The sequence below is a fragment of the Octodon degus genome, unplaced genomic scaffold (assembly GCF_000260255.1).
Source record: "Octodon degus isolate 3935 unplaced genomic scaffold, OctDeg1.0 scaffold00035, whole genome shotgun sequence".
Lineage (NCBI taxonomy): Eukaryota > Metazoa > Chordata > Mammalia > Rodentia > Octodontidae > Octodon > Octodon degus.
The window spans coordinates 16,131,066-16,141,964 of NW_004524611.1; the positions used below are offsets into that span (position 1 = coordinate 16,131,066).

Genomic DNA, 10,899 nt, shown 5'->3' on the forward strand with positions numbered 1-10,899 from the left:
ACACAGACAGACAGACAGACAGACAGACAGACAGACAGAGACAGAGACAGAGAGACAGACAGAGAAAGGAATTTCCCCATGCATTCACCATATAGACCAGAGACCTCTGACAGTGACAACCACCAGCCTGCACCATAGCATTTACATGGCCCTTAGGGGCAACCCGGCACCCAAGACATTCCTGGTTTGTTCGGTGCAGGCCAATGGCAGCAAGTGCCTACAAGTAAGGGAATCCCTGGTCCGGCGCAGACTCCTCCCCCTGCCCGCCGCCCTCTCCCGCTCCTCCCCGGAGGAAGAGCCCGGCTGAGGCCCAGCAGGTGTGGGGTTAAGGCTGCCTGTTTGGGGCCCCAGCCGTGCAGCAACTGCTACAGCGGCGGCTGTGGCAGGCCTGGCTCGGGGCCAGCTGGCGGGGAGCCCCGGGAGGGAGGAGGGAGGAGGAAGAGGGGAAGGAGGAGGAGGCGGTGGAGAGGAGCAGTGAGCAGGCCCGAGGAGGCAGGACTTCCTGGTGTGGGGGTTGTCAACAGCTCAGAAAGAGAAAGACGGAGACCGAGCCGCAGCGGAGGGAGCCGAGTCGCGGACCGCCAGACCCAGCGCGGCCACTCTGAGCAGCCTTGGGAGACCCTGTCGCCTGGACCGGCTGTCACCTGGAGCAGCGGGGCGCTGAGCCGCCCCCACCGAGCGGTCGGAAGCCCCCGGGCTGCGGAGGCCCGGCGAGCAGGCGCCGGCTCCGTCCCCTCTGCACACAAACTTTCCCAGAGATGCCTCGCGGGGCGCGGCGCAGCCCCCGGAGAGCGACGGGCAGCCTCTGATCGCACTGCCCAGGCCAGGAGGCCCTCGGAGGACAGCCCGACCTCGTAGTCGCTGGGACCCCGGCTCAGCTCAGCGGCCGAGGCCGGAGAGGTAGGGCTCGGGGCTGGGCGGGGCGCTTGGGGCGGAGGGCAAAAGGCCTGCCCCAGGGATGTGGGGATTAACCGGGGCGAGGGGGTGGGAGGCTCGTCAGGCCAGACGACGAGTTGCTTCATCTCCCGCATTCACCCCGGACCCGGAGTCCCAAGCTCTGGGGACGATTCGGTCTCGCGAGTTTGAATCCCAGGCTGTGCCCAACTTTGGGTCTCAGCCGCCTCTTCCTACGCTCTCGTGCCCTCTGCGTTCTGTCCCCTCCGTGTTCTGTCCCCTCTGCTCCTGTGCCTGTCATCTCTGCCTGTCTCTTTGTCTCTGGGTCTCTAGCGGTTTCCCCTCCCTCCCCCATCCTGCTCCCCAGAGAGGAAGCCCCGAGGTAGCCTGCTTGAGAGCTTGCGCGCGCTCTCTCACTCTCACTCATACTCTCTTTTTCCAGTTTGCAAACTCAGCTCTGGAGTACGGCAAGGACAGCAGCAGGAAAAACCTGCCCCTGCCCCCCCCCTCCCGCCACCTCCCCTCCCCGGTTCTCCCGTCACCAACCAGGCACCCCCACTTCCCACAAGGCCTCCTGCCATGTCGGACCCAGACATCCCCAGGGGCCCTGATGCCCCCGCCATGTGGCCCCCCTGTTCTAGGGGTGCCTGAACCCGCTCTGGGAGCACAGCCCTTCCCCCAGCCCTGCCCAGTCCAGAACCCCCAAAGACCATGAGTGGGGGCAAGAAGAAGAGTAGTTTCCAAATCACCAGCGTCACCACGGACTACGAGGGCCCAGGGAGCCCGGGGGCTTCAGATCCTCCTGCCCCACCGGCCCCCACTGGGCCCCCTCCCCGCCTGCCCAATGGGGAGCCGAGCCCTGACCCAGGGGGCAGGGGCACCCCGAGGAATGGCTCCCCTCCACCCGGTGCCCCCGCCTCCCGTTTCCGGGTTGTGAAGCTGCCCCACGGCTTGGGAGAGCCTTATCGCCGAGGTCGTTGGACGTGTGTGGATGTTTACGAGAGAGATCTGGAACCCCCAAGCTTTGGTCGGCTCCTGGAAGGAATTCGAGGGGCCTCAGGGGGGACTGGGGGCAGATCTTTGGATTCCAGGTTGGAGCTGACTAGCTTGGGCCTGGGCACCCCCATCCCACAGCAAGGCCTGTCTCAGGGCCCCACCTCCTGGCTCCGCCCACCCCCCAGCTCCCCTGGACCTCAGGCCCGCTCCTTCACTGGGGGACTGGGCCAGCTGGCTGTGCCTAGCAAGGCCAAGGTGGAGACACCCCTCCTGTCAGCCTCCCCGCCCCAGCAGCGCCCCCCAGAGCACAGGACTGGGGATAGCACAGGCTCCTCCCTGGCTGCCACGCCCCTACCCTCCCTGAGAGTGGAAGTGGAGGCTGGGGGCTCAGCAGTGGGGACCCCACCACTGTCCCGGAGGAAAGATGGAACTGTTCGGCTGACGATGGATTTGGTTGCTCCAGAGGAGATAGGGCAGGTAAGAGTTGAATTCCAGGTTGGGGAGACATCTGAGAGTTGTGCTTGGCCATTTTAGCCTGGGCTTAACCTCCATCCTGGGCCTTCTTGCCTCCAAGTCCATCCTGTCCTTCCCACCTCTGCTGTCATCTGTGTGTCAGGTAGGTCAGAAAGCCCCTCCCCTCTCCCTGCCATCACACTTTGAAGTCTGTTCCTCCTTTGTTGTATCTCTTTGACTGTCTCCTGCATTGTTCACCTTCTTTCTTTCTGTTAGGCCTTTAGATTGTTGCTTTTGGCCCCTTCACTCTGTCTCCATAAGGCCTGTGGTGTAAGTGGCCCACTCATGTCACCTGCACCTTCTACCTTACCCTTGTCCCCGCTGCTCCAGGTGATGAGTGTGGAGGCTCCAGCTCCGGCTGGGCCCCTAAGGGAGGAGCTGCCAGGGGCTGGGGCAGCCATAAAAGGTAGGCATTCCATTGCAAGACTGTCAGATCCAGAACCTAGGGGATCCAGGACCTAGGATGTCTGTCTTCTTCCCACCACGTCCCCTCCTAGCCCCCCTGCCAGTTCTGTTGCAAACCAGATTTCATTGAGGGACTGAGGAATTGGGGTCACAGGGATGGGGGTGGGCAGTTTGTCCCATCACCCCACAGTCTTCTGAACTTACCCAGCATTGCTAGCAGAGGGTGGTGGGGGGGAGCAGGAGGGAAGGAGTTAAGCTGTGCTTTCTCTGCTTCCTGCCTCTGAAAGAGGAACAAGTCTGGGCTGGGGGCAGGATGCCTGGGTCCCTGGCTGGGGGTTTGTGTGTGTGGGAAGCTAGGGATGTGAGGGTTGGAAGCCTCTGCCCTGGAGGAGAAAATAACACCTTGGTCTCCAGGAGGGAGGAAGGGCAGGGAGTGAGAGGATGAGGGCTCTTTCCCCTTCCTGGCCTTGGGCACAAACCACAGTGTAAAAATATCCTGAGCCTGGATGTCTGGGCCCTGTCAGGACCGGTCAGGACCGGCTCCCCCCACACCGTCCTGCTCTCCACTCCGGGCTCCTGACCCTCACCCCTCCCCCTGGAGCCCTTTCGTAGAGTTCCTGCTCCAGGGAAGAAGATGCAGTCCCAGCCCCAAAACCTATCCAGTGCGGGCCACCAGCCTCTCTGTTTTCTGGCTGGAACCCTGCCAGAACCTCCCCTGGAGCCACTGAGCCTGCGCTTCTCTGCTCAGCCTCCCCAACCCTCCTTCTACCACTGAGAGTCCAGATCCTTCTTGTGTGTGTGTGTGTATGGTGTGGCTATTTCCCTGCCGCAAACTTTGTCTCTCTTTGAGGTTTTCCATCTTCTTGAGCTGGGGCACCACCTGTGGACCCTTCCTCTCCTCTGGCCCTCTCACCACCCTGGACTCTGTTCCTGGCTTTAGCGAGAAGCTGGGCCTCTCAGGGCCTCACAGAGGCCTCTTGTCTTGTTCTGGTCGCCCCTGCCCCTTTGCAGCCACCCCCACCACGCCCAGCCTCCTGCTCTCAGCGACCCCCACCCCCACCCCAAAGCTGGGAAGAGAGGAGTTGAACTTCACCTGAGGCCCCAGAAGTTGGAGAGCAGAGGCTAGAATGGGGGTTGAGGAGGACCAGTCTCTGAGGACTCATTCATTCTACAAATAGCAACCGAACAAACTTACCTTCTAGTTGGGGAGACATAATAAATACTTTTAATTTCAGATCATATTAGGTACTATAAAAGTGAAACAGTTCAGTTGGCGAGTGAATGGCAGGGGCAGTGCCCTCTAAGCAAAGGATGTTGGAGTCGCTTTAAGAAGGCAGATGGGAGACCAGGAAGACAGCTCAGCAGCATAAGCGCCTGCCTGGCATGCACAAGGTCCCAAGTTCAGTCCCCAGTACCACAAAAAAAAAAAAAAAAAAAAAATGTGATGTAGCTCAGCTGTGGGGGCGCTTGCTTAGCATGTGAGAACCCAGTTCTGTCTGCAGCACTGAAAAATAAATGAAAAGATAGACAACAGAAACTCTGGGCTGAAGGCAGGGAGCAGAGCTAGAAACCAGGGCCCCTGTCTGACACCCCATGAACTACTCAGCCAGTCCTCAAATGCTGTGGCCAGGTTCCTTCTGCCTTCACCAAGGCTGGGAAGAAACAGCTTTGGGAACAGTGCTCCTTCGTCCTGGGGAAAGAGTGGGGAGGGGCAAAGAAGGGGACTCCCTTTTTGTGCTCTCAGTGTAGCGGCTCCCCCCTTCTGCTTCCAGGTGCACCCCTTTGACTCTCGCCCGGGCTCCCCCGCCCTCTACTTTGATGCCAGCCTTGCTCACAAATCTCCAGACGCTTTTGGCACGGCAGCGGCCCAGAGCTTCAGCCTGGCCCGTTCCATGTTAGCCATCAGCGGTCACCTGGATGCTGATGACGAGAGGTAGGTGGACTCTGTGGGGTGGGGGGAACGTGGGCACGTGGGGTCGCTGAGGGGGTCCGTCCACCCCCCAAGATGAACTGGATGGAGGACACCTTTTAAACAAAGAGACCTGGCTGTGACATAGCTTTGGGCAGAGTTGATTTGGGACCTACTCCCTCTCTCTGGAGAGAGCTGGGTGGGACTTCCTGGCCTAGGACTGTCAAGTCAGAGACTTTGAGAGTTTGAAGGGACTCATTGTTGTCAAATTCCAGAGCTCTTGCAGATTTAGAGCTCATCTGGCCAACCCTATGAACCCACTGGCAAATGTGCCTGAGACAAGAATAGGGACTCGGCCTCCTCCCAGCTCTGTCGCCCTCTGTCCCTGCTGCTGGGAATCATGTGCGTTAGTGTCATCATGAACTGTGACATGACCCCCTTATAGTTCACATAGACCACTGTAAGATCATAGGATTTCTAGTACCAAAAAGTGTTACCCTAAAATTGTGTTCCCTTAGCGAATGTACCTGGTGACAGAGTGAAGGGTACCACAAGGGCTGAGCCTTGCCATGGCAAAGGGACAACTGATGAGAGCAGAACTTTCTGGCTCTGTCCTTTAGGGGAGAATGCCCTGTTTGGTGACAGGGTGGGCAGGACTTCCTGTTTTGAGGACCAGGTTTCAGTATTCATAGAAATGTTGGCCAGCTGTAAAGGCAGGAACAAAGTTGTGAGTCTGATAGCTAGGCTTTGGGTTTCTGGCTTTGGACTGATAGTTGGGAAGAAAGACTATGGAGCCACCATTATTATTGGAGGGAGGAGGGGGACTTCCTGTTGGAGGCTCTGGAAGGGAGGGACTTCCTCTTTGGAAGGAAATATGGGGTGGGACTTCAGGAGTGGGTAGGTGGGTGCTGGAAGGTCCCATTCCAGATGGGAGTTGCTCCTTCCCCTAGGTGGTACCACCCTCTCTGGAATCAGGGCCTGAAACCCACAAAAGAAAAGGTCCAGGGGCATTTGGGAGGTTGGGGAGTCACAGAGGAAGGGGGATAGGGTGGCCAGGAGCCAGTGAGATGCAGGCTGGGGAGCTAGTGCCAGGCGGGGCTGGGCCGGGCATTGTGGCTTCTGTGCTCTCCCAGCTGGCTCCCAGGAACGTGTGAGGTGTGAGGTCAGCCAGGGTTGGGAGAGTCACCTGCCCCCATCCTTGCTATTCTCAGCTCTTCCCAGCCTCTCCCCGCTCCCAGTTGGGAGGTTCCCTGGCAAGAGGGCTCCCTGTCCCTCCTCCACCCCTGTTGATTTCATAGCCCAACCTTCTGCTTTCTCCGTCTTACTGGGTTCAGCTTCTGGAAGCCTCAGCTCTAGTCCTTCAACTTGTTCCCTCCCTCTCTCTCTCTGTCCCACCCCCTTTGCACATCCTAGTCTGACCGGTCAGGTCCAGTCAGGCTCCCAGCCTCCACTTTTCCATGCCAGCTACCAAGCCCTGGGGCTCTCACCTCATGGTTGGGTCTCCCCCAATCCCCCAGGAGTAGGATGTGTAAGACCCTACCTCACCTGGCTGGCTGGCAGGAGACCAGGGTCCCAGCAGCCTGGGGCCTCCCTTTTAAGATTATAAGTGGGCTTGGGCATTTCATGCCAGGGTCCCAGGTGAAGAAGTGGAAGTGCTTTCCCAATCCCCGGATTTGGAGATGGGAGAACAGACAGCCTGGTGAATTCAGACTGCCCCCATGTTCCTGGGTTGGAATATCCTTGTGTCTCCCACAGGGGTGTAGCAGGTGGGAAGTGTCTGATCAGGGTCTGAATAAGTGGATGGGTGAGTGGGTGGGTAAGTGGATGGATGACCAGGCTTGGGGAATGGAGTGGGGTTCAGGCATGAAAGGAAACAGCCTCCCTTTGGGTCCAGTCCTGCCTCCTACTTCTTGAAATCTGGAAAGTGAAAAGAGAAAAGAAAAGAAATCATAAAAGCAATCCTATGATCCCACCTTCAAGATGAAGGAACTGAGGCTCCACATTGGAGGGTTTTAGCAACTTGCCTAGGGTCATCCAGCCAGTGAGCTACTGGTTGGCAAATGGAGCCTGTGTCTCACACCAAAACCATATTCTTTTCAGTCTCCTACCCTTGTGTCCCAGAGAAGCAGAGGTGGCACTGGGCTCCAGGGTGTCCTCTCTCGAGGACAGAGGCAGTGACAACTCACTCAAATGGGGCAGAGAGCCAGCCCCCTCCCTTCTCTGGCCTGGCCCTGGCCCCACATGCACCGCAGATCCGGGAGGGGTGTAGACAGGGCAGCTGGATACCCCTCTCTTGGCTTCAGGCCTGGGCCCCTGGGGATTCCTAGAACATATGTGGGTCCCAGAGTCAGCTCTTTCCGGTGTCCAACCCTCCCCACCTCTCCCACATAGCCTGCATCTTCATCTGCTCCTGGTGTTGAAACTTTTATTTGACCTTCAAAGGGAGAGGCTGGCTGCTCGGGCTGTCCTCACCACAGGACCCAAGAGTCCTGCAGAGCCCTCAGTTGTGCATTTCACCTACTGTACAACTCTCGCACATTGGAAGTCACATCCCTGCCCAGAAGTCATGATGGCTTGCTGAGAGATAACTGTAAATGCGTTGAGGAAGGGGATATTTTGTTTTAATTCACGTAGATGCTCTGGGGGCCTGTGGGAAGGGTCTGTCCTGTCTGGCCAACCCAAGCTTCCCACTCCTGGCCCGACCTGGGAATTTCAACACAGTGCTATAGCCTGTCTGTTCTCTAGCGGAGGCCTTGGGTTGCCAGTGCTATGGTGGCATAAAGTGTTAATGTCACTTTATGGAGGGTGGCATAAAGCTAGACTGTCTCAGGGGAAGTGCTGTCAGAACCCTTCAACATAATCGGAGGTAGTCGTTTATCAGCCAGCAAATGCTTATTTCTGGCCAGAATGAGCAACTTAACTTGGCGCTTTTGCACAGGTCTACCAGGCAGGCCCAGTGCTTCTGTTCCTGTGTGTGTCTGTCCCTCTTTGGTGTCTGTCTGTGCTCGGGTAGGATGAGGTATTGGGTTTTCTGTGCTGGCCCAGTCTCCACCCAGGGGTCATGAATTGAAATAGTTGAAGACCTGCTTGGACTCGGCCTGGCCTGCCCTCTACTCTTAAATGTCCTGTCTTGTCTTTTCCCTGTCCCTTGCAGATCCCAGGTGTCCTTCCGCTATGCTTGTCTTGCTTCTGGGGCCTGGTCACTCCCTTGGTTGCTCTACTTGTCAGCACCCACAGTTTGTACAGAAAATGGAAAATTCCCAGCTCCCTTCAGCTCTTTTCCTGGCCGCAGGGCCTCATGCAAGGGTCACCTTGGATTGAGAGCTCAACTCCTAGTAGGGAAGCAAGTTGGAGCTGACAGCCAGGAGTGGAGGCCTGCAAGAAAGCAGCAACAGCCTTGGAGAGCAGCAGGGCTCAGAGAGGGGCTCAGTGGGGGTGGGAAGACGCAGGACAGGGTGAAGGGCCAGTCCAGGACCAGGCAGAAGCAGGAGAGGGTGGGTTGTAATCCACAGGGAAAGGTGAGGGCCTGGAGTCTGGGAGGTGGAGAGGGAGCCCTGGATCAGAGAGCAGGGTGCAGAGGCCTGTGAAGGCCCTGGGCCAGCACAGCTTGAGGGACTGTCAGAATCTGGAACCAAGAGCCCAGCACACTGCAGCCAGCTGGGAGCCTGGACTTGCGGGCCTGTTGGCCAGGCCTGAATCGCCCTCTGGTGGCCTCATTACAAACTGCAGTCAGACTGCTCCTGGCTCCCTACCATCTCCTAGGTCAGTTTCAAGGTCCTGCTCCTCTTCCCAGACTCCCACCTCCAGCCTCACCTTCCTACTCTTACTGCTGCCTTAATGACCCCAGGTGCAGGTCCACATGCATAGGCTGGATTTGATGTCCAAGGCTCTTTGCCTGGGTTTCTGTTGCCATGGTGACCATTCCTGTTCCTCCTCCACTGCGGGTGCAGGACCCTCTGGCTCAGGCTCTCGGGCCAGACATGATGAGGCATCTCTGTTGGTGCATAACCTGAGGCATCAGATCCTCGAGAAGTCTTCCATTCAGAGGGGCTGGAGGGGGTCAGTGTGCCCAGGCAGGCAGCTGACTGCCCCCTCCCTTCCACTCTGGGAGCAGTGCCAGGGTGAGAAGGGGACACTGGCACTGGCCCACCATGTCTGGGAATTCCTGCCCACAGTGGAGCTTCAGGAGGGGGCTCCCCGTGTCCCTGAGGAGCCAATAGCAGCCTGGCCCTGCCCCAGGGGGCGGTGTATATCTCTCAGGCCAGCACCCCCTACACCTCATCGGCTCTCTGCCTGCCTGGCACCAGCTGGAGCCCACTCTGCCCGGGGGGCCCTGAGCCCCCCAGGTGCTTGCTTTGATACCACCCTTCTCCCTTTGGGGGAGGCCTGAGGACCCTTGCATCTCAGAGATGGCCCAGCCAGGTGTTTCTGTCAAGTCCATGGTGTCATCTTATGAGACCCGAGTAGTGGGAAGAGCTCCAGGGCCGCCCCGAAAGAGGGGCTGCGTCTCCTCTCCTTGCTCTCCTCGGGCAGCATCCCCTCTCCGAGGGGCACCTGGGCCACCACACAACCGGGGCCTTGGGGGGTCCGGGCAACGGCCCTCAGCCGGTCGGGGGGTGGATAAAACCCTCCTGCCCCTGATTCTCTACTGTCACAGGTACAGGGGATTTGGGATGGAGGCTGCTGCCAGCCAGCTCAGGGAGGGAAGCGGCACCGGGAAGGAGTGGGCTGTGCTGTGCAGACCCCTGGCTCTGCTCACCTCCTGCTTCTCTCTCTCTGTAGTAGCTCCGGCATGCTGAGCGGCATTGACAACAAGATTGAACAAGCCATGGTAAGAGAGGACATCTTGGTCCCCATCATCAGACCCCTGTGTCACCTGTGCTTGCCTTACTCTTCAAAAGAGCACTAACTCTGCCTTGGTGACCCCATCTCCACCTCAGCTCTTGATGGCCCTGAAACCCTTGTCCTCATCCCTGGCTGTGAGCTCTGTCCCTGTCTCTCATCTTCACCCCCACCCTCCACCTGCCCTGTGTCCTCCCCTGCAGCCCCTCCTCAGACATGGAGACCTCTCAGCCATACCCTCTGGGCAGGGGCTCTGGTTGGTGGCCTAACCACCTGGACGCTTCGCTTCTTCCATCCCCAGGACCTGGTGAAGTCCCACCTCATGTTTGCGGTCCGGGAGGAGGTGGAGGTGCTGAAGGAGCAGATCCGGGACCTGGCGGAGCGCAACGCCGCCCTGGAGCAGGAGAATAGCTTGCTGCGTGCTCTGGCCAGTCCAGAGCAGCTGGCCCAGCTGCCCTCCTCGGGGCTCCCCCGGCTCGGGCCTCCCCCACCCAACGGGCCCTCCATCTGAGCCTCCTGTCCCTCACAATGTGCCTTTGGGGGCTGCCATGGCCACCTGGCCTCACGCCAGCTGCCTGCCCCCTCTTCCTATGCAGCTTTAATGCCCCCTGATCCCAGGGATTGGGAGTGCAAGGCTCAGCACTGGCCTGTCCCCCACCCTAGCCTGGTCACCCCTGTCCCCAGACCCTGAAGGAGGAGGGAGGGTTCAGCACAGGGTGCTGGATGGAGTCTCCTCCGCGAGTGATTGGTGCCAGTTGCCCTCCCTCCCTAGGCAGCAGTGTTCTGGGCCATGGCACTGGGGGAGGGGCTGGAGGCTTCCTGGCAGATCCCACCCTGACCTTATTCACCCTAAGTGTCCCTTCCCTGCCACCCGGGGAGGGCAATATGGACAGTATCTGGAAGTTCTGGGATTCAGGTTGTTCTTAAAATAATAATTAAAAATCTGAAGAAACTTGAATTTAGAGGTGGGCCTAGAGTTGCTTTCGTCCAGACTTGCGTGGGGGTGGTGCCAGCAGTTCGTTCCTCCCTGGCCAGGCCAGACTGGTACAGTGGTGGATGGAGATGCCAGAGATGAATCCAGCGGTTTGGGTCCTGGGAAGGAACAGGCAGCCTGAGCAGGGAAGCGGTCTGGGGGTGGCTCTGCCCACGTGCTGAGGCCACAGAAACAATGAGGCCTTTGGCCAGGGTGCAGGACCCACCCCAGCTTCCCAGTGAGCCCCCCTGCAGGCTGGATCCGGGTGGCGGCTGGGGGGTGGAGCGGGGGTCCTCAATAGGCCCCTTGTCTCTAGCTTGGGCGTCAGCCAGGTTCCCCGGGCACACAGTGCCCTCGCCAGGCCTGG

At 58.9% G+C, this 10,899-nt stretch overlaps 1 protein-coding gene across 2 annotated transcripts; it reads left to right on the forward strand.

The window, feature by feature from the left end:
- Positions 1-482: 482 nt before the first annotated feature.
- On the forward strand, positions 483-10,517 carry Tsc22d4 (TSC22 domain family member 4). Of its 2 annotated transcripts, none has more exons than XM_023714420.1 (5): positions 483-900; positions 1,337-2,367; positions 4,581-4,741; positions 9,503-9,548; positions 9,861-10,517. In XM_023714420.1, the coding sequence occupies exons 2-5, from the start codon at positions 1,606-1,608 to the stop codon at positions 10,068-10,070; spliced, it is 1,179 nt and encodes a 392-aa protein (XP_023570188.1). In that variant the 5' UTR covers positions 483-900; positions 1,337-1,605; the 3' UTR covers positions 10,071-10,517. The 2 variants fall into 2 exon arrangements, with proteins under 2 accessions (XP_023570188.1, XP_004630564.1); XM_004630507.2 differs by having other exon boundaries at positions 484-900; positions 9,500-9,548.
- The last annotated feature ends 382 nt before the right edge of the window (positions 10,518-10,899 follow it).

Excerpts from the sequence above, each read along its gene's own strand:
- Tsc22d4 (XM_004630507.2), top strand. The coding sequence starts at position 1,606 with ATGAGTGGGGGCAAGAAGAAGAGTAGTTTCCAAATCACCAGCGTCACC. Across the intron at positions 4,742-9,499 it reads CTGGATGCTGATGACGAGAG|TAGCTCCGGCATGCTGAGCG; the intron begins GTAGGTGGACTC and ends CTCTCTCTGTAG. Across the intron at positions 9,549-9,860 it reads ACAAGATTGAACAAGCCATG|GACCTGGTGAAGTCCCACCT; the intron begins GTAAGAGAGGAC and ends TTCCATCCCCAG.